The sequence below is a fragment of the Phalaenopsis equestris genome, unplaced genomic scaffold (genome assembly GCF_001263595.1).
Source record: "Phalaenopsis equestris unplaced genomic scaffold, ASM126359v1 Scaffold000002, whole genome shotgun sequence".
NCBI classification, from domain to species: Eukaryota; Viridiplantae; Streptophyta; class Magnoliopsida; order Asparagales; family Orchidaceae; genus Phalaenopsis; species Phalaenopsis equestris.
Window position 1 is genome coordinate 69,365,156 of NW_018164444.1, and position 24,357 is coordinate 69,389,512.

The 24,357-nt window shown below is 34.4% G+C and overlaps 1 protein-coding gene across 1 annotated transcript in view; it reads left to right on the forward strand.

The window, feature by feature from the left end:
* Positions 1 to 1,535: 1,535 nt before the first annotated feature.
* The window catches only part of LOC110022518, a 32,247-nt gene continuing 9,425 nt past the window's right edge, over positions 1,536 to 24,357 (forward strand). The window contains exons 1-7 of the mRNA XM_020721502.1: positions 1,536 to 2,043; positions 2,632 to 2,866; positions 3,065 to 3,234; positions 14,130 to 14,272; positions 14,418 to 14,595; positions 14,702 to 15,269; positions 21,584 to 21,696. Coding sequence (XP_020577161.1) covers positions 1,856 to 2,043; positions 2,632 to 2,866; positions 3,065 to 3,234; positions 14,130 to 14,272; positions 14,418 to 14,595; positions 14,702 to 15,269; positions 21,584 to 21,696 — 1,595 coding nt within the window. The 5' untranslated portion in view covers positions 1,536 to 1,855. The remainder of the gene's footprint in view (positions 2,044 to 2,631; positions 2,867 to 3,064; positions 3,235 to 14,129; positions 14,273 to 14,417; positions 14,596 to 14,701; positions 15,270 to 21,583; positions 21,697 to 24,357) is intronic.

A 24,357-nucleotide genomic window follows, 5' to 3' on the forward strand; every position in this document is an offset into this window, starting at 1 on the left:
ATTAAGGATTGGAAGAATAACTAACCAAAATCAAAGAATAATTAGTTGACCTTGAAGTAGAAAATGAATTTTCTAAGAACTTTTATATTGAATATTATATATAAGGAGCTGAAGGGGATTTATAAAGAGAATGAGCCTTGCTATTAACTTACCCATTCATGCTAAGATGATGATAAGGTGGCCAAATCTAAGCATGATATCACAGAGGCCACTTTGGCTAATTTTATTATTTCTTCAAAGACTAAAATGACATGTTATTAAAAGGAATAAATGATATACCATCACTTCCTATTATATGTAAAAATAATATGGTAAAAATGCAAAAAATATTAGAGTATCTATTAACATATAGAGTTAATTGATTATCAAATAAGAAAATAAATGAAAGTAATTATTTGATTAAATATTTCATGGACCCATTAGACAAAAAACACAAGGTAATGGATCCTCACATCATTAACCACCTCCACTTAATTGATGAAGAGCACCTAACTTTTTATAAGACTTTTTTGGGAAGATTGAAATATAAATCCGAAAAAGGCATATATGATTGTCACAATGATGTTTAGTGTGGTTTCTATAATTAAATACACTTATGTTGTGCCTACATAGTAAGGTAACTATCGTATTAATTTTTTATTGGCGTAAGTTTTTTGTTGTGTGATTTAATTATAAACAACAACAACAACAACAACAAAACCCAGATGAGTAATTTTTCTCCCTTGCGTCCTATTTAGTGTCATATTTTTATTTAGTTCCAATAAATTAAGATCATTCTTTATACATTAAGCCCAAGTCTTCCTGGTTCTACCTCTGCCTTTCTTAACATAAGTCAAATATCTAATCAGATCATCAGATGGTTGACGTTTAATGCGACCAAACCATCTAAGACGACTCTCTCTAATTTTGTCCGTCACTGTAGCTACACCAACTCTATCACGAAGATATTCATTTCACATTTTGTCTCTAAGTGTAAAGCTACTCATCCACCTAATCATTCTCATCTCTGCAACACTTAACTTAGTATTATGCTTCTCTTTTAAAAGTCAACATTTAGTGCCATAGAGCATTGCAAATCATCCACTTCTATCATTAGAGCTACTACTAAAATTACATTCCATGTATTCAATTTTAGTTCTACTCAAATGATGACCTTTAGATTCCAATGTTGACCTCCATAATTCAACTTTTTCCTGAGTTTTTTCTCATCTTAACCACGAGAAGGATATCATCAGCAAAAAACATACACCAAGGTGCATCCTCCTATAAATGTTCAATAAGACCATCCATAACTAAAGCAAAAAAATATTGGCTTAAAGTCGATCCCTAATGTAATCCAACAAAAATAGTATACATATCATTAATGACTTGAATATAAGTCATATCATGTGCATTAGGAGTCTCAACGAAACTTTAATTTTCTAAATTTATTGAGTGTAAAAATCTTATCTTATTACCGCGCAGAACTTCTTTGGATTTGCATACCATTCCTTCTTATCACTCTTGTCAAACTTATCTTTGTATTTGTATACCATCCCTTCTTATCACTCTTGTCAAACTTATTTCATCGCATGCTGTCACAGAGAGTCCAGCCTTGCTCCATAGCAGTTTACTTCTAAGAGAAGAAAGCAGGAATAAGAAGCGAATAAGGGTTTTATCCCACAGATTAAGTTTGTGATTGGGGGATCGATCGCAATCTGGAGGAATGGGTTTTGCTTTTTCCTTTGGGAGGAACAAAATGAAGTTTTGATAGATTTTTCTTGGTTGGGAATAGGAAATGTATTATATGAAGGGAGAGGGTTTTTAGCCTTGGATCGATCGTTGAAAGGAGATTTTTGTGTTCTGGAAGGGAGACATGGCTATGATGGATAAAACTCGCAACCTTCTGGAGGGGTTCATGGAGGGTCCCTTCAAATGGGCTCTCAGTCGCCGAACTTCCTTTGATGAGGAATATGAGGAGATGGGCCGATCCCCTTCTGGTAGAAGGAAGTGGATTCCGGAGCTCTCTCAGATGGCTAACGTGATCGTCGGCCGTTGCTCGCGGTAAGTTCCGCTGTCGCTGTTCTTACCGTCGTGTTGTTGTTGGATCAAGAGAAATTTATTTTTATTTTGTTAGTCTCAATTTAGTTTCAGTTTCTTATCCAGACTTTTGCGTAATTTGCTGCACAGTTTTATGAAACACAAGCAAAAATGTAATGTGAGGGTTAAGTCATTTCGTGTACTGGATTGATGGTCTTTCGGTGCGCTAACCGTGAAGTTGATTTTTGTGTGTTCCATCAAAGTTTATGCTTCATAAGGAAATTTGACATGACTATTCTTAGAAACTGGTTTCTCGATGTATAATTGTCAGATCTTGTATTGTTTTTATGTAGCAATAATTGATGTGCCTCTTGGGTTCTTACCGATTCTGGAAAAGCTTATATAAGCTTGTATAAGCATGTATGGTCTTGCTGAAACTATTGCTATTCTTTATCACCATTTGTGTGGTTGAATTCAACCCAATTATGCCTTTTTCCCATTGTTCATATTAATCCCAGACAGTTTTGTGTATATCTTATTGAATGCATCATAGAGATCTGAGTTTTTTTTGGAAAACATGAGAATGATATTGATGCTTAATTTTTACTGCAGAATTCTTGATGTTTCTATGGACGAAATTCAGAGAAATTTTGACATGGAAGCATCTGAGGCCTTAAAGAAGCCCTCAAATTATGCCAGAAATTTCTTAGAGTACTGCTGTTTCAGGGCATTGGCTGTAATGACTCAAGTTGCAGGCCATCCTGCTGATCCAAAGTTTCGGCGCCTTACATTTGATATGATGTTGGCATGGGAAGCTCCCTCCGCGGCAAGCCCACCCTCACCCAGGGCAAGAAACCTTTTTCTACTCAGTATTATTTAGAATTTAAACTGGATCTCATGTCCACCATTTACACCATCCATTAAAGCTTATTTTAAATTTTTATTCAAAACCCTAGCTGGTATAAGCACTTAATCCAAATGGATGCACATTCTTCTTGCCATGTTACTGTAATTTGTTGTCTAATTCTTTTGCAAATCGTGACAGGTGTCTAATGACAACACTGTTGGTTTAGATGCATTTTTGCGCATCGCCCCTGCTACACCCATTATTGCAGATATAATTACATGTTCCAATATCTTTGACGTGCTTGCGAATCCAAGTAGTGGCCGGCTTTCATTTGCAGCCTATGAGAAGTACCTTGGTGGTTTAGACAGGTTAACAATTGATAAATTGTTGTTGAATATATTTTTTTTTAAAAACATCAAGTGTTGTATTTCTTTTTTGGGAAAATTACATACGTAGCACACAATTCTTATAAATTTAACTCTTTTTGAAAAGATGTGATTGATTCAGTTTAGCCATTCTTTAAGGGTCTGTTTAGTTGGAAGCTTTTATAGTACATGTATTTTAGAAATACAAAGTAATTGAAAATGCTTGCATTTTAAAAACACATTAGTTGTTTGGTTGAATTTAACAACAACAAAACCTACATCCCACTAAGTGGGGTCGGCTACATGAATCCTTTTTTTTCATTGCATTCTATGTAGTGTCGTATTGGTGTCATATTGTTATTTAATCCTAATAAATTAAGATCATTTTTTATACAATATGCCCAAGTCATCCTAGGTCTACCTCTGCCTTTCTTAACACAAGTTGAATCTAAAACATCTATTGTTCTAATCGTATCATCAGATGGTTGACGTTTAATGCGACCGAACCATCTAAGACGACTCTCTCTAATTTTGTTCGTCACTGGAGCTACACCAAACCTATCACAAATATATTTATTTCACATTTTGTCTCTAAGTGTAAAGCCACTCATCCACCTAACCATTCTAATCTTGGCAACACGTAACTTAGTTTTATGTTTCTCTTTTAAAGGCCAACATTTAACGCCATAAAGCATGTGTTTTAGAAATACAAAGTAATTGAAAATGCTTGCATTTTAAAAAGACCTAAGTTGTTTGGTTGAATGTAACAACAAAAAAACCTTTATCCCACTAAGTGGAGTCGGCTACATGAATCCTTTTTCTCCATTGCATTCTATTTCGTGTCATATTATTATTTAATCCTGATAAATTAAGATAATTTTTTATACAATATGCCCAGGTACCTCTGCCTTTCTTAACATAAGTCGAATTTAAAACATCTACTGTTCTAATCGGATCATTAGATGGTCGACGTTTAATGCGACTGAACCATCTAAGACGACTCTCTCTAATTTTGTTCGTCACTGGAGCTACACCAAACCTATCACAAATATATTTATTTCACATTTTGTCTCTAAGTGTAAAGCCACTCATCCACCTAACCATTCTAATCTTGGCAACACGTAACTTAGTTTTATGTTTCTCTTTTAAAGGCCAACATTTAACGCCATAAAGCATGTGTTTTAGAAATACAAAGTAATTGAAAATGCTTGCATTTTAAAAAGACCTAAGTTGTTTGGTTGAATGTAACAACAAAAAAACCTTTATCCCACTAAGTGGAGTCGGCTACATGAATCCTTTTTCTCCATTGCATTCTATTTCGTGTCATATTATTATTTAATCCTGATAAATTAAGATAATTTTTTATACAATATGCCCAGGTACCTCTGCCTTTCTTAACATAAGTCGAATTTAAAACATCTACTGTTCTAATCGGATCATTAGATGGTCGACGTTTAATGCGACTGAACCATCTAAGACGACTCTCTCTAATTTTGTTCGTCACTGGAGCTACACCAACCCTATCACAAATATATTCATTTCGCATTTTGTCTCTAAGTGTAAAGCCACTCATCCACCTAACCATTCTTATCTCGGCAACACTTAACTTAGTTTTATGCTTCTCTTTTAAAGGCCAACATTTAATTCCATAGAGCATTGTTGGCCTCACCACCATCTTTTAAATTTTCTTTTCAGTCTAAGCAGTACTTTTCTATCACACCCGAAACATTCCTCCACTTCAGCCAACCAAATTGAATTCTACTAATAACATCCCCATCAATATCACCATCACCTTGAATAATAGACCCGAGACATCTAAAGTGTACACACCTTTTAATAATTTGATCACCCATAGTTATATTTCTGTCACTGGAGCTACTACTACTAAAATTACATTCGATGCATTCAGTTTTAGTTCTACTCAAACGAAGGCCTTTAGACTCCAAGATAGACCTCCATAATTCAAGTTTTTCCTGAGCTTTTTCTCTCGTCTTACCCACGAGGAGGATATCATCAGCGAAAAGCATACACCAAGGTACATTCTCTTGTAAGTGTCGAGTAAGACCATCCATAACTAAAGCAAAAAAAAAATGGGCTTAAAGTCAATCCTTGATGTAAACCAACAGAAATAGGAAATTATTTGGTCAATCCTCCTTCTCTTCGAACATAAGTAACAGTTCTTGTATACATATCTTTAATAACATGAATATAAGTCATATCAACACCTTTCTTCTCAAGAACTCTCCAAAGGGTATATCTTGGATCCTTATTATAAGTTTTTTCTAAGTCAATAAAAATCATATGCAGTTCCTCCTTTTTATCTCTGAACATCTCCTTCAAACCTCTCAATAAATGTATAGCTTCCATAGTAGACCAGCCTTGCATAAATCCAAATTGATTATGAGAAATCTTTGTAATACGTCTTAACCTATGTTCAATTACCCTCTCCCATAATTTTAAAGTATGACACATCAACTTAATTTCTCTATAATTGACACACTCTTGTGCATCCCTTTTATTTTAAAAATGGGCACCAAAATACTCTTCCTCCATTCGTTAGACATCTTTTTAGTTTTCAAAATAATGTTAAAGAGTTTAGTAAGCCAATCCCAAATATTTCCACACTTCAATTGGGATATCATCAGTTCCTACAGACTTTCCACCATTGGTTTTCTTTAAAGCCCGATCAACTTCTTTTTCACAAATGCGATGGTAAAAATAAAATATTTTATTATTATTAACCTATGTTCAATTACCCTCTCCCATAAATTTAAAGTATGACACATTAAATTAATTCCTCTATAATTGACACATTCTTGTGCATCCCTTTATTCTTAAAAATGGGGACTCAACCTCCACTCCTCACAACCTCCACTCCTCACGCATCTTTTTAGTTTTCAAAATAATATTAAAGAGTTTAGTAAGCTAAGAAACTCCCAAATCTTCCAAATATTTTCACACTTCAATTGAGATATGATCAGGTCCTACAGACTTTCCACCATTGGTTTTTGTTAAAGCCTCATCAACTTCTTTTTTACTAATGCGACGGTAAAAATGAAATATTTTATTATTATTAACGATATTAAGTCACTAAGGTCGATTATGTTTCCCGAAACTTCATTAAAATGCTTATAAAAAATAACTTACCCACCTATTTTGAATATTTTTTTTCTAAGTAAAACATTTTTTGATTTTTATCTTTAATACATTTTACTTGAGTTAAATCTTTACTTATCTTTTCTCTGTTTTTGGCTAGTTTATACATAAATTTTTCACTCTTCTTAGTATCTAATTTATTTTAAGTTCACTAAAAACAGAATTTTTAGCGTCATAGATTGCTCTCTTAAACTCCCTACAGACCGTTTGATATTTTTCTCAGTTCTCTAAGCTTTTACTTTTAAACTAGTTTTTATAACAAACTTTATATTTTTTCTTTTCTTGTACATTATTATTCCACTACAAACTATTTTTATTTATAGAAATTTTTTGTCTTGATTCTCCAAGTACAACTTTTTCCCCTTGTTTAATAGTTTTTGTTACTTTATCCCATATAGAATTTCATTCTTCATGAACATCCCAAATTTTGAAATCTTAAATTTTACTCATAAAAATAATTTTATTATTGTCTTTTAGATAACTCGTCTAATTCTACGATAATGATTCATAGTATGGTTTATTTTACAACTCTTTATCTTAAAATTTAAAACTAATAATCGTTGTCGAGTACTTAAATCTTTGCGTAGAATGACCTTTCATTCTTTACATTCTCAACGATCTCTTATTCTCATAAGAAAATAATCAATTTGTGTTTTATTAACTTCATTCTTATAAGTAAGAATATGCAAGAATATGCTTATCTCTTTTTTTGAATAAAGTATTAGCGATAACAAAATCGTGCAACAATAACAACAAAGCTTGAATCCCACTACGTGGGGTCGGCTGCATGAATCTTTTTTCTCCACTGCATCCTATTTAGTATCATATTTTCATTTAGTTCTAATAAGTTAAGGTCATTTTTTATACAATAAGCCCAAGTCTTCCTAGGTATACCTCTGCCTTTTTTAACATAGTCAAAACTAAAACATTACTCTCCTAATCAGATAATCAGATGGTCGACGCTTAATGTGACCAAACCATCTAAGACAACTTTCTCTAATTTTGTCCGTCACATGAGCTACACCAACCCTATCATGGATATAATCATTTCAAATTTTGTCTCTAAGTGTAAACCCACTCATCCACCTAATCATTCTCATCTTGACAACACTTAACTTAGTATTATGATTCTCTTTTAAAATTCAGCGCCATAGAGTAGCGCCATAGAGTATTGCAGGTCTCACCACTGTCTTATAAAATTTTCCTTTCAGTTTAAGCGGTACTTTTCTATCACACAAAATGCCCGACGCATTCCTCCACTTCAACCAACCAACCTGAATTCTACTATTAACATCCTCATCTTTATCACTATTGCATTGAACAACAGACCCGAGATATCTAAATCACTCACATATTTTAATAATTTGATCACCCAAAGTTACACTTCTGTCACTAGAGCTACTACTATTAAAATTACATTCCATGTATTCAATTTTAGTTCTACTCAAATGAAAGCCTTTATACTCCAATGTAGACCTCCATAATTTAAGTTTTTCCTGGGCTTTTTCTCTCGTTTTTTCCACATGAAGGATATCATCAGCAAAAAGCATTCACCAAGGTACATCCTCCTGTACATGTCCCGTAAGACCATCCATAACTAAAACAAAAAGATATGGGCTTAAATTCGATCCCCGATGTAATCTAACAGAAATAAGAAAATATTCGGTCAATCCTCCTTCATCTCGAACACAAGTAACAACTTTATTATACATATCTTTAATGACTTAAATATAAGTCATATCAACATCTTTCTTCTCAAGATCTCCAAAGGATATCTCTTGGAAAATCTTATCGTATGCTTTTTCTAAATCAATAAAAATCAAATGTAGATTCTTCTTATTATCTCTGAACTTCTCCATCAAACTTCTCAATAAATGTATAACTTCCATTGTATACCTGCCCGACATAAAATCTAAAATAATTATGAGAATCTTTGTAATATGTCTTAACCTATGTTCAATTACCCTCTCTCATAATATTAAAGTATGACAAATCAACCTAATTCCTCTAAAATCATACGCTAAAGCAAAAATCAATATAACTCTATCTTCTTCATTAATCTTCGAAACCTCGGCCACCATGAATGTCTAAAATCTTATACTACTCTAACGACTTGTTCATTTAAATCTCCTCCAACAAAAATTTCTTCTTTAATAGGTATCATTTGTGTTAAGCCTTCTAAGCTATTCCATAATGTATCTTTAGAACCTATCTATACTTACTTGAGGAGCTTAAGCACTCATAATATTAACAATCTTTGTATCAACAATAATCTTAAGGGCTATAATTCTTTCTTAAACTCTATTAGTTTTTACAACATTATCTTTCAAACTATTATCTATAACTACACCTACCTCTTTTATAGTGCAACTCTTATCTGAATACCAAAGTTTAAAACCTAAGTTATTAATCTCCTTAGCCTCTTCTCCAGCCCATTTAGTTTATTGAACACATAAGATATTTATCTTTCTATGAATCATAATATAAACTAATTTCATTAATTTACTAGTAAAAGTACTTATATTTCAAGATCCCATCTTAATATTAGTTTTATGGACTAACATCTTTACCCGTATTCGTCCGTAATGTGAGAACCTTTGCTTATTTGACACTACACCCCGTAATCATAATATAAACAAATTTCATTAATTTACTAGTAAAAGTACTTATATTTCAAGATCCCATCTTAATATTAGTTTCATGGACTAACATCTTTACCCGTATTCGTCCGTAATGTGAGAACCTTTGCTTATTTAACACTACACTCGGTCGTCGGTTTAGTTACCCTTGCACAATTTTCACTGTATTCAGACCTTACAACGTGTCGCTTTAAGGGGACGCCCTTGCACTTACACAATGATCAAAATGATTCATGTCATGATTTTTTCAACAAGTTTTACGTTGACTGTCGGCTACCTAATACAACCCTTCATTTTTCATATTCGGGTTTGAGATCGACAATGAATGCAAATTAGATATTTTAAAATAGTTTTTTGGTTACATTACTTTTCAAATGCCTTAATATGGGATGAAGGTAAGTGCGGGTGGTGATGATAGATGGTTGGCAAGAGTGAACTTTGGTGATAGATGATGACAGGTAGAGGAGCCCAATTGTTGTGGGGTTGGCAGTTGGCACACATGACATAGCGTGTGGGGGCAACGACTATGACAACCAATGGCTGTGGCAATGATGATGTGCAGTGAGTGGCCATGAAGCAAGTAAAAGGGAACAAAACTTCTTTCATTACTAGGTGAGAAAGGCAAACATTTATATATACATTGATACAGATAGGTTGTATAAGTGGGCCCAAAAGTAGGCACTAAATCCAGACGGTACAACACACACAAAATCTCAAAAAAAAGAGAAGGTACATCAAAAACCAAAACGACCAACGCGCGGAAAAAATTTGGAACGACCCAATTTAGTCCCGCCCCTGCCTCTAGTTCTCGGAAGGGAGCCAACTAACAAATTGGTGAGGTGTGTATCATTACTCGAAGTAACCAAAATATCATCAATTAGATTACTGAGCTCAATTAGGTCTCCATTTTTCTTCTTTCTCCTGGATGTGTAAACCTGTCATTCCTCATTCGAAGATTGATCATTCATATGAGGTGGTAGAACTGTAGTAGAAGGATTGCCAACCGTTGTAACCACAATAGGTTCTAGTATATGTGAAGTATGAGTTGTCGCCTCTGCACCAGATACTTCCTGAATATGGGGAGCTGCAAGGTTCTCCTAATTATCGGTCCGAACACTATTCTTTGTAGGTAAGGATTCTTCAATATTATTTTCAATAAGGTTTGAAGGTATAGGTTGCTCAGCAGAGCCATCCGTCATCACATCAATCGTAGAAACAAAAACGGTATTGGCAGGAAGGGATCCACAGGGGCCATTTAATCAGACCCCAACTCCTGTCTTGTGGTAATTTCCTCCACAGGTTGAGCAACATCAAGTTTGTTGGGAGCGCGTTTAGGCACATGGGGTGCATTAATAGTGTGTTCCTGCTTTTTTCAAATTAGGATGGAGCCTGATTAGGATGGAGCCTGTGACATTTATCAATGGTATGCCCAAACATCTTACAGTGGGTACAATAAAAAGTTCTATATTCTATGAAAATTTGCTGCCAATATCCATTATAACTTGTGCCCAAACAGACTTCAATAATATCAAGTTAAGTAATATCCCTTTCCACAAGTATTCTGATCACAGAAAGCCTGGTTAGATTGAAGGTGGATAGTTTAACTTCATAGAGTCCCAAGTATGGCCCTAATAGAGAGATAATCTGATGATTAAAAAAGTGCAGTTTGAGATCAGGTAGATTAAACCATACTGATACAGTGAGAGATTCATGATTTGGGTCAAAATTAGGAGACAACTTGAGTAACTTCGTTGACTTGCCTACAATATTAAAATATTTTTTGAAGAATTTCCTAGCTAATCTTCAACCACGGCTAACTAATCAACACATGTCTTCAATCAAAGAGTCTCACTTTCCACTTGTCTACTAGTTTGATATTATCAAAACTCTTTCTGATAATTTCCATAGGTGGATGCCCCCACTGAATTTTTCTAATAAGAACGAACTTGCATTTTTCAGTCAGGTTTAAAATTTCTAAATCAGAGAAAAAGAGTGCTGCTTTCTCACATTTCCGAGTTGTCTTCTTAACAAAAAGACAATCACCTGAACCATCACGACAATCCTTGTAGCTTGTGGGGAAGACAACCGCGGACTCCAACTGAAGATTACCCACCACGGGGGCAAAGGAGGTTTTGTCAGGTTCAACCGAAGGAGGAAGCACCATCAGAGCAGGGAGATCCACCTGCTACGACATCCTGATATAGTCGTGGAAGTAGGGAGAGGCGAAGGTGTGGAGATCTGAAGTTGTCGGCGTTGCTACAACTTCCTGATAAAATCGTGGAAGCTGCAAAGACTGTCGGCGTCGAAACAGACGAAAGCGCAGAACGACGCAGACGCGAGCTGACGAAGCACAATATGCGAGGATACAGAAGCGGAGAGACGATGAAACAGAGGCGATGAGGTGCGAGCCCTCTCCTTCGAGCACGAATGAGTCATTGACAGCGGAAATTGCCATTCGAAACCCTAGTAGAGCTTTTGACCGCCGATATTGTGATGATATATCTATCTATATATATATATATATAGTTTAAAGGAAGGACTTGAGGCTATTATTGAAGTACTAGTCTCGACCATCCCTAATGCGCCTAACAATTCGAGTACCACACCCTCCACTCTATATATGTATATATATACATATATATATATATATTCTTGCAAATTTAAAAACAACTTAAAGAAAATGTTTTAGCATGAATTCCCTTAAAAAGAGAATGGAGCATGTTTTTTAAAATTCTATTAAAATCAGATGATATTCTTTTTTGAGGAATAAATGAAAGACAATGGTAGATCATTTTTTGACAAATTGAATTACTTGATATTTAAGAAAACAAAATTCATTCATCTCCTTTGGGTCTGTTTGGTTGGTTGAGTTTTGAGTGCACTCAAATGTAGGTTTTAAAAATTCTAGTGTTTGATTAATTGAAAAGTGAATCCAAAGCTTTTTGAGGAGAAATTTGACATTTAGCTCAAATTTGGTATAATTTTAAATAGTAGGATTCATGTGATTTTAGACTTCACTGCACCCTACTCTTCTTCTTTACAATGAGATCCGTCACGTCTTCCCTTATTTTACACACCCTTGATTCGGTGGAGGTTTCCCTTAATGAGCTTATATAACATCCTCTCATCGTCCATGTCGATCTTATCATCATCACTCCCATCATGCTCTCCCCTCAGATATTGTCATTCAACAAGCTCCCGTTGCATTCTCTCCTCTCTCGTCGCTATTGATTCTATTGATCCTGTCAATATATCCTCTTCGGGTCTTGTTTTTCACACCCCACCAATTCTATCATTGTTTACCCTAGCTTGCTTCTTTCTTGTTCTCTAGGTTTGTTTCAACCAAGCACAGAAAAAATAATCTCTTGAATTTTTTATACACTGAATTTGGATTACACTGCATTTAGAATATCCTTGAATTATGAATATTTGCAACCAAATTACCTCTTAGCAATTCTAATCTTTTTCTTGCCTCCTGATAATGGAAAACACAATTAGGAAAAAAATTACTTTGTAATTCGTATTATGGATGCATTTTTTATTAGGAATTAGGTTAGTGCAAAGCCTGTTGAAGTGAACATTCCTTGCAACTAAAAGTAGATTGATCTGAATATCTGTAATCCGTTACTATCTTAAGAGTAAGAGAGCCATCAATAATATATTTTTTCAATCATTTGGAAAGATTGTAGGAGATAACTTTTGAGAAGAAATTTGTCATGTGATAACTGTTTCTTGAATCGATGATTCAGGAGTCATTATGACATTAGGTAACTATTATATTCCAAAGAAAAGAACAAACTTACCTTAGAGTGAATTGGAGCTGACATCACTGGATTTAGGCTTTTTAATATCTTTAATAATTCTTTTAGTCTTTTAATCTTTTTATTAAATTCTCCTCAATTTGGGCTTTTCTGACTTTATTTGGGTTGTGGTAACATGAGCTTGACCTTGAAGTTTTTGTTATTGATCAAGATATCCCCATTTTATTCTTGCTGTATTGAGTGTTCCATTCAATTTTTAACATATTTCCTTGATGTATCTTGACTTTTTTCCTGTAAACGTACACCGTACATTAACGTAACTTTCTATATAAGCAATATTTGGCCTTGCAGTTGCAAGATAAATAGGTTTTTTCACTTGTGAAGGTACATTTCTCTGTTTATCGGAGGGTTATCATTCCTTCTTCCAATTTATGATTTGGACCAATAGGTGTACATATAATCTTACAAACCATCTTTCTTTTTTGTTTAGCAGATCATTGACAGGTGAAATGGATATCTTCTGATGCAAGCACTTCAACTTTTTGAGCTTCTTTATCCCACATTTTCTAATCAATTATTATATCAGTGATTCTTTTTTTCTTATCAATTTTTGTGACAAGTATATTATAAATGCAGGCCATAAAACCGTAAACCCCTTGTATTTTATTGTTTAATGAATGAGGCATGATCCCGTTGATTTGTATATTGTGCTATAATTATAGTTGTAAATTTTCCAAGCCAAACTATTAAATGTTTAAGACCATCCAATAACTTTCTTGGTTTGCTACCCTAGTTCCAAAATCTTTGAAGACCATATATGTATATTTCATTTCTTTACTCTGATAGGCTCCTACAAATATGTAATTGTGTTTATAAAGAGTGAACTATTTGGAAGAATGGAGGAATGGATAACGCTTACATCTTTATGAATATTACACTTAGATAGGGAGCACAGGAAGAGGGAGAAAGGGAGGGAGCTTGTAGATAGGAATTGATTTTTCCTTCGCGATTCTTATAGGCTCGTCAGCTGGGTGCAACTTTTCATAGTTTTGATTTATATTCAGTAGCTCTACCAGCACCATGGTTTCTAGGTCATGAAATATTTAATGTTAGTTTTGCTTGAGCCAACTTTTAGCATCTTATTCATTGCTATTTTTCCATTCATATATTTTAACTTCTACAAGAAGTGATTTTTCATGGTTGTGTTCATGATTGAGTGATCTCACATGGCATACGTTTATTTTATTCTGTGAATTCTGTAATTATAATAATTATTTGTATTTAATTCTGGATGCTCTGTTACTAATGAATATGTAATGCTTGTCCTTTTCTCTCTATCCAGAGCAATAAAAAAAATGAAATCTCAAACTGAGTCATCTCTTCTTAACGCTGTTCGTTCAGAAAGGGGAGAGAAGGTCCTTGAGATAGATGGAACCTTGACGAGCCAACCTGTTCTTGAACATATAGGCATTTCAACATGGCCCGGTAGGTTTTTCTTATTTTAGCTAGAAATATTTTCCTTTTATCAGATTACCACTGGAAGTAATATCTGCTATTTAACATATGGATTAGAAACGTATTGATCTGTGTTGCATAATTGCGAATTCTTACCAAACTTTTTGAACTACAGGAAGATTAACATTAACTGACCATTCTCTATATTTTGAGGCATTAAAAGTTGTAACTTATGACAAAACAAAGATATATGACCTTTCTGCTGATTTAAAACAAGTTGTTAAGCCTGAGCTAACTGGGCCTTGGGGTTCACGCCTTTTTGACAAGGCAGTCTTGTATAAGTCTGTATCCACGTAAGTAATATTCACCATTTTATCTCTCTTTTGCCTTGGATTATCTTTTTAATTAGGAAACTGGCTTCATACAAGTCTCTTTTGAGATAGCTTATGCTACATGTAGGCCAGAACCAATTATCATGGAGTTTCCTGAGCTAACAGGCCATTCTCGCCGGGACTATTGGTTAGCTATCATTCGAGAAATTCTCTATGCTCATAGATTTATTAGAAAAATCCAGATAGTGGGTGTTGACAAAGAAGAAACACTTTCAAAGGCCGTACTCGGAATTCTTCGATTACAAGCCATTCAGGAAATGTGCTCTTCAGTCCCTGTTCGCTACGAGTCACTTCTCATGTTTAACCTTGCTGATCAGCTTCCAGGTGGTGATCTAATATTGGAAACCCTTGCTAACATGATTATTTCGAAGAGTTTATATCGGACTGATGGATCGAGACCGGCATCTGGAATGTATTCAATTTCTGCTTTGGCAATTTTATCTAATTTAGGGGTTGTATCTCATGTTGCAAGTGACGAGAAACTTCTGGTGGGAGATATTGTGGTCGGAGAGATGACCGACTTGGAAAAAGTTGTAACGGAATCTAGACATAACTTCAAAATGGTCGAAGAAGCCCAAGCCACAGTTGATGGAGTTAAAGTGGATGGTATCGATACGAATTTGGCAGTGATGAAGGTATGCCCCCCATTGAACTCTTTGAAATCCATCATTGATTTGAGCATGTATGTTTGTGTTTTCTTAATGCCACACTTTACTTTGATGTAAGAAAATAATTAGCATAGTTATATGATGAATGACTCGTTATATTGTTTAATATATGTTTCTAAAGATTCAGTTAATCCCAAGCATTTCGCGTGAGGTTGATGGCGGTAATGAAGCCCATTGGTGCTGGGCTATATCCTTGATAATGACACCTTCCATATCTGATCTCCATTCATGGTTGCCTGTCTCTATTTAGTGCCTAGATTTGGTTGTGGATGTCATAGGATTTTTGTTTCTTGTGGAGTTTTGGCTCTCTTCAATCTTATCCAATTACAAGTGTTATGTTTTCTTCCATTTGGGCTGTTAGTTTTTTTTTCTTAAAAAATTAAACAAGTTTTCTGTTTCTTGTGATCTTGTTGAGCTCCCTTCCATTTGGGCTATTTGCTTTTTCTTACAAGATTTTTGTTTCTTGCGGTCTTGTTGAGTTTGATTCTCTGTGATCTTCCTTTGTAGAGGATATAATTGCGACTATTATGCAATTCCACAAATTGTCAGCTTTGGAATAAGGCTATTGATTTATTTCTATTTTTAAATTGAAATTTCTAGGATGGTTTGTGATTATAAATATAGGGTCTGGGGCATAAAGAAAACATTTTATTCTAACTACTTTAACTTTATTTTGAACCATAATTTTTGGTTAGATGTTATTCCTTGCAGCCTTTTTCTAATGCAATCAATGATTGAAGATTTCTCGTTAAAGTCATCTCCCTTATAGTTCCATAAGGCTTGATTGTACTATTTGGTGATCTTTTCTTGCCTTACTGGTATTTAATTTAATTTCTATTTTTCGATTTGCATATGATTAAGTTTTTGATATTTGGTACAAATTGTTTGATTGTACTGTTTGGTGATCTGTTCTTGCCTTTTCATATTTTTTCTAGTTTTCATTTTTTTTTCTTTGCATCTTGATTAAGTTTTGTGATATTTAGTATAAATTGTTTTTCGATTACTCGAGATCTCTCATTGAATTATGGTTTTCGTGTTTTTTGAGTTTTCATGCATTTTTTCTAATGCACAACGATTATATTACCTTGTGTACCAAATTTATTTATGTTTTTTTAATTGCTTTTATTCTAATTGAGGGGATCGTTGTCTAAATTTAAAGTTTTTGAACTGCTTAGTTTATAATTTTGTGTGATTTTGTGTATTTTATCTTAGATTTATATTAGAAAACACTATGACCTAAAACATCCTGCATCAATTTTGATATTAGTGTTTAAAATTTCATGATAATCTTTGAAGTAGGTTTTAATAATTATGTCAATTAATTAAATAATAAAATAACAAAATAACACTATTTAAATGAAATAGCTTGGGTTATGGTTCTAATAAGATCAGTACGAATATGTCCTTGTGAAATCATAAATTCCTAATTTTCATTATTCTCGTGCAATGACAGCACATGATACGATTATTCTTTTACATCATCACTATTGGATTGCCCTTGGAATGTGATTATCCTTCTTTCTTAAAAATTATTGCAGATTTTGAATTTCAACTATGATCAATCGCTTCAACTTAGTTTACACTCAACACCAAATTTATCCCCAAAATGTTTAAAACCGGATGATACGTAGCATCCAATTCTTATGCATTTATGTATCTCACACCAAAACTTCGATTTTTAAGAATACAACACCTTACATATGCATGAAAATGTGGATTTCACTGTTACACTGTTGAAAAGTGTGAATTGGGTGCTGGGTTTGTAAAAATGAGAGTTTTCATCTGAGATGCGTAAATGCATAAGAATTGGGTGTTGCATATGTAAATTCCCCATTTAAAAATCAAGTTTAGATAAGTCATAAAAATCCTATTATCTATTTTAAAAATATAGTTTTAAATCATTTGCTTTATAAAATGAAATAGAAATACATGAAATGAGAAAAAAAACTAGAAAAATCTAGAAACTATGAATTCTTGAACCTCTCTTGTGTATCATCAATTCTTCTATTCAATAACCACTCTAACCTACACTATTGCATGCATCTTTGTTCTTCCTTTAATACCTCATCCTTTTATTTTAATGATTAATGAAAAGATTTTCATGTAAGAAAAAATTTTTTTCATATTAAATTAAAACACAAAATTTGAGGAGGCCTAACTTCAAAAGATATGAAGTTATGATTTATAATAATTAATCAAACTATGAAGTATATCATCTTATAATATTTAATTATTTTATAATGAATTCTGATTAAATTATTATTTAAATAATATTCTATTTTAAAATGTGCTTCTTTCTTATAATTTTTTGTTTTGCTTATATAAATGTATTGTAGTGCAATTAAAAATTCTCTTATTATTTGAAATATAGATATATTTAAAAACATTAGATTAAACATTTATGATTGATTGTTTTGATAAATTCTATTTTTATTTCATTATAATTTTTTCATTTACTTTTCTTAATTTTAGCATTGAATTTTTCTCGTTTTTTATATATTGATGCCACAATAAGTGTGTTATGCCAATGCCTAACCTAAGGGTAATTTTGTCTTTTATGAGCTTAAGGGCAATTGAGTCTTTTAGTAATTATCATTGTTTAGTATAGATAGACCCCAATAAGTTTAGGGTTGGGTAGACATGAGATTATTGTGGTGAGTCTTAGGCTTAGGGTTTGGGAGAGATTTCCTATCTCTCAAATTGTAGGAATTGGGAGAGATTGCCTACCACTCAAATTGTAGGTGTTTATCTTTGTATTTATGTTGAGTTGTTTGAATTATTTAAGAAGCATAATTGCTTTGCCCTATTTTCTATGGAAATTCGTGCCAATTTCTACTTTGGATCGTATCAAATTGTTATTAGAGCTTTTGATTTCTGGGAAACCAACAATTGGATTGCTGCATGGAGGAGTTCCGTCACCTTTGTGACCATATCTTGTGATACAGTCAACCGCGAGCTAGCTGAGAAGCAAGCGACGGGCTCGCAGAAGGGAACAACATACTATAATCGCAATTGCGAGATCACAACGATCCAGTGGGACCGAAGATAGTGATACAGTCGCTATTGGAGCTAGCTGCTTGTCTCCTTCGTGATTGAACCTTGTGATACAATCACAATTAGGGCTAGTTGGGAAGCAAGTGACGGGCTTGTAGAAGAGAACACCACACTATAATCACGATTGCGAGTTCGCGCTGCTCCCACGGGATCAAAGATAGCGATACAGTTGCTATTGGACCTAGCTCCTATCGCCTTCGTGATCGAACCCTACGATATAGTCACGATCAGAGCTAGCTGGGAAGGCGACAACAAGATCATATTAGTGCTACGTCTTTGTGATCTAAGCCTTGCGATATGTCGTGGTTTGATTTATTTGGGAAATAGAAAGGATCACAACGTACAATGATCTTCGTGATCAGATCTTGCACCTTTGTGATTGATCTCCTATGTGATCGAACCTTGCACCTCTGTGATCAATCACCTGCATGACCGGATTGCGGCCTATGAAGAGCTAGAATTTTGATCATTCAGTAATTTTATGAGACCTATAACTCTGATCTTTCAGGAATTTCGTGCCACTACATCTTGTGACCGAACCTTGTGATCAAGATTACGACGTATAGGAACGCCTTGCGAGTTAGTGGAAACCTTCGTGATTGGAATTCATTTTGAGAGATTACAACAAAGTAGGTAGATGATTTGGAGAAGAATTTGGAGGGAGAGAATAGCCAAACTAAACCTTGGATGGAAGAAAGACTCTCCACCATAGAAGGAAGGTTTTCCTCCATGGAAAATTGATTTAGGCACTTGGAGGAGATGAAAAGGAGGCTTATTGAGATGCGATCCAAGATCCCGTCGACAGATCAGTTTGCAAACCTTAACTAAGGGTTGATTGAATATTCATTAGCTAACTCGAAAGGAAAGGAGATTGGATGAGAGGAACATGAGAAGGAAAACATCTACCATCAAGTATCTCCGCCCAAGGCTTCAATGAGTGGGGGATTAGAGATTTTCGACGGAGGCAATTGGGCCAAAACATGGAGAATAGGTTATGCAAGGGCTAGGGAGGAGCATGATAAAGAATTGAGAGAAACCGGGATGGGGCATTACTATGATTGAAAGAGGGAGTTTTCCCTTGATACATGGGGGAAAATAATTGAGGGAGAGGAAGTTGGGGTGGTGTTATCAGGGTTAGGAAGTTGAAGCTGCCAATTTTTAAGGGAGAAGACACACATTGTTGGGTGTATTGGGTGGAGTGATACTTGCTTTGAATATGCTAGATGTGGAAGTCAAATTCATGACGACAGGGTTATGTTTGGAGTGGGAAAAATCCTAGCTTGGTTTCAATCAAGGGAGGCTAGATGCCCGATCCATTCGTTGGATGAATGTAAGGATTGTTTGTTAGAATTTTTATGAGTAGTGGGAGAAGGAGATCTACACGATCAATTTTATGCCTTGTCTCGGGAGGAGAATTTTATAGAATATAGGGAGAGATTCAAACTATTGTTGGAACGACTAAGGGGGTTGAAGTAGGATTGGAGGGAAACTTCATGAAGGGCCTAAAGCCCGAAATACAGGCGACACTCAGACTATTGAGACGACAGGGAATGAGGGAGATGATGGAGCTAACCCAAATGGTGGAAGAGAAGAACCATATGATGTAAACAAGCAAAATTGACACCATGGAAGGATTCTAGAAAACCACCTCGACGACCATGATACTTAGGATCTAGACAGTATCATTTTAGAAGGAGATGCCAAATGAGAGAAATACGCGGGTCTGTCTCGAGGGCAACTTCAAGCACCTCACAGAGTCAGAGATGCAGAACAAAAGAGCAAAGGGATTATGTTTTAGATGTGATAATAAGTATGCCTCTTGCCATCGTTGCAGGGATCTCACGCTCCTGGTTATTTTAGTTTGTGAGGGGGTGGAGGCAGATAGCAATTAGTTGGAGGAAACATCTTCATTTCTTTCACCTTGATGACAAGGTGTCTTTTGGGGGGTAGTATTGTTATGCTGGTGGCTAGCCTAAGGGCAATTTTGTCTTTTATGCGCCTAAGGGCAATTGAGACTTTTTTTATTTATAATTGTTTAGTATAAGGTTTAGGGTTGGGTAGACATGTGATTATTGTGGTGAGGCTTAGGTTTAGTTTTTTGGAGAGATTTCCTACCTTTTGAATTGTAGGAATTGGGAGAGATCGTTTACCACTCAGATTGTATTTGTTTATCTTTGTGTTCGTGTTGAGTTATTTGGATTATTAAAAAAGAATATTTGCTTTGCCCTAATTTCTGAAATTCATGCCGATTTCTACTTTGGATCGTATCAACATGTTAATATCATCGTCAATGTTAATTCTACGAGGGTAGAATCGGAAAATATTTTATCTATGATTAAGAGTTTGACTTATATATAAGCTATGTAGTAATTCCATAGGAGGGGACAAAGTTGGAAAATGAAACTAGGCCCTCCTATAATCCTGTGTGTGTGTGTGTGTGCGTGCGTGTGTGTGTGTGTGAGAAAGAGAGAGAGAGCGAGAGAGAGACTTCATATGCTCATAATCTCCATAATTTGTCAGATTTCTTCATTGTTTTTTCTTTGAGAAATATGCCTAAAGTTCATTTCAGATTGAAATGCCTTTCTTACATAAACATACTAGTCATAATGTTCACCTGAGAGTCACACAACTTTTGGTTCCAGCACCTTTTCTGTCTCCACTTATTTCAGAGCTCGTATAGTCGGTGTGCCGTAAAGCTTCACAATGATGACTTTTTGTTTGAGCCATCTTTTGTAGGTTATAATATGAAAGAGGCTATAGGAGAAGCCTGTTCTAAAAAATTGAACAACATATGAATTGGGTTCGAACCTTACTCTGATTATGCCTGTACTTTACTTAAACCTTGTTCGATTAGGTTAGAAACATTGCTGAACTTTGTTTGAAGCTTTTTCGATCTTTGTCAAGTACGAATCATGTTAAAATTGAGGTTTGAATTGAGGTTTGAAAGCAGTTCAGTTTGGTCAATTTTATTTGTGACATACTTCAATATGCTCTGTGAATAAAAGTGGGGCTTTTTGGTTTAAAATAAACTTTTGGTCATATGTCTTCAAAAAAAGAAATAATGGGGATATTTGGCTAATTATGACTATTATGAGTCAATGAAAGACAAATTTTCTTAATATATTTATTTATATAAAATATGATTTGATTGCGATATTTTTATTTTTAGTCACTATTGATCAATTGTATTTAGATTTTGCTAATTGTTTTTTTTCATTTTGCTTCAGGAATTGCTGTATCCTGTTATAGAAACTGGAAACATGCTATCGCGTTTAGCTAAATGGGAAGATCCGCTCAGGTCCCTGCTGTTCTGTTTAATCTTTAGCTTTATTATTTGCAGGTTCGTACATTTTTCATATTTTTATGTTCACAACAGATCTATTTGTGGTGAAGCTACTTTCATTCGTGGGTATATTGATTATTCAATTATGATCTTCGACTTTATTTGCTATAGGCATTTTTTTACTGTTGAAGATCTTTAAGATCTACTTTTAAGAAATGATATGCATAGATGTTTAATGATGGCAAAATTTATTTAATCTTTTATGTATGGCTCTAATGTGCAAAACATTAGCATCTAATGTGTATTTATTTTAGGGGCATTTACCCACATAGCAAATACTTATTATGTATTTACATGTCACACCTAAACTTTCATTTTTACACAGTATTCAAATCTTTAATATCATATAAAAAATAACACTGTCACCACTTCTAAAAAGTGAAATACATCTTTTCATGCATAGGTTTAAAGCACTAAGTGCTATATATATAGTGCAAATATGAATGTTCAGGCATGAAATGTGTAAATAAATAATAATTGTGTACTAGGTATGTAAATTTCTTTTCATTTTATCATACGTAATCTTGTCAAATAGAAGACCTTGTTACCCAGCTCCTTTATCCTGCTCCTGTCTGTGGGAAAGACAATTGTTCTATTCTATGTGCTTTTGAATTGCCTCGAGCTTTCTGATCCCAGTTATGAATTGTTGATCGTGGTCTCTCTGAGTGTTTTAAGTTTCACGCATCTTAGATTTGTTTCTGTTTAGATTGAAAATTGTAGAAGTACTTTCTTTATATTTATTCATAGCTATTTATATGCTCTGAGATATTTTAGTACGTTTCAGCCAATTGTATACATTCTCCTATTGATGCTGGCGTTGCTCCGATTCTTATGTTGAATTTTATCCAGGTTCATTTATATTTTCAAATTGATTAATAGTTGTTTCTTCTATTTTACTCATTGAATTGTCTTTGTTTTGTTTCATTACTGCATCATCTTTTTTGCTGCTTTTTTTTTGCATTAGTTGGAAAGTTCTCCTTTCCTCCACGTTTTTTGTAGGAAAATGTGAAGCAAGAAGAATCGACTGGAGATGTAATTTATCCTTCATCAAATCAACGTAATGTGTGCATGTCACTATTCATAGATCTTTCTGTGAGAAAAAAGTACTTGATCTATACTAAATAGAAACAAATATACAACATTATTTCATCATATTCTTGGTCAAAAAATTACGAAACCCACGTAATATATATGCAAGTATCTTCCTATTATAGACAAGTTAATTTAATAATTAATTCATTAACTGGACTATACAAATGGCGCTTTGACAGTACAAGTACTAATGGATTCTTTACGAGGAGCATGTGATTTCAATGCTTGGATCTTTTTTTTTTTTTTGGTGCTTGGGTTTATGTCTTTCAACACTCCCGTAAGTTAGTCTATTAGAGAATAAATATCTTCCTTAAATATCTTCCTTTACCAACGTAGAATTATTATTGAGGATTTGAGTCTCTTGTAAAGATGTTGACAAATGCCTGCATCTTCTGCCCATAAATAAGGGATGGGATTTTTGTCTTGTGTCGAGTTCGGGTGAGCTTAGCAATACTCGGTTCAGTAGTTTCCCACTTCAAAGGGGGTCGGCCGACATATGATTAGTTATTTCCTAGTTAGGAATAGAATTAGGGTTACTTTTGCTTTGGTAGTATTTATTTATTGCTTAGAATCTGGTTTTGGGCTTTTTGGCCTGTTTTATGTTATTCTTATCTCTCTATTTTTCTGTGCACTTGGAGTGATGTACCATCTTCTCTTTTAGGCGGCGTGACTATAGCTTGATTGAGAACATGCCGTGGATCATCTCTGCCTTTTGAATACTGAATCTTGCTGATTTTCTTTCCCTTGGCTGTTTTGGAATTTTGAATCCTTCCCAAACACATTCATTTTATTTATTTTTCCATCTGCTCTCACCCTACAAGCACCTTTATACTTCCTTTGATTCTTACACACTTATGAATTCTAGGTCCATGTCATTTGATATCAAAGCTAATTTCTATCCCGAATCCGATATCCATGCGTAGATCCAAATTTTATATTCCAAATCTCAAATCTTAGAACCTTCAGTCAACTGTAGATCCACAAATTTACATTATCCAAAACCCTAAAGTGATGAGCAAACAAGAAGAAACCATTAACACTTCAAGATGACTTGCTTTATACATTGTCACAAAGCGATGTACGTTTCACACTTTGCAAAATTATATTTCAAGGTAGATAATTCACTTTCATTGCATGCCCATGACCGTTACTTCAAATAGAGATGTGAAGTTTTTAAATCACTTTTGGAGGACTTTACAGGGCAAGTTAGGTACAAAGTTTTTGTTCAGTTCAACTGTGTATCATCATATTGATGGATAGATGCAGGTTGTGAATCACAATTTGAGAAATCTCTTTTGATGCTTTATGATAAAATATTTGGCAACAAAATTCGGTTCTTCATCAGGTTGCCTCAAGGTGTGCATTTGCGCAATCACGAAAAAATCAGTGTCGTGGTGTATGCCTCGCTCAATCCATGCATTGCATATGCCTTAGCATTTGTGAAGTGCACTATAAGGTCTGTTTTGTCTCATAGAAGCTGACGCGTCCGCCTCATATACTAGGTATTCTATGTGATCGTTTGTTTCATTTGAACCAAAGCCTTTCATCTCTTGCCAGCCTCCCGTA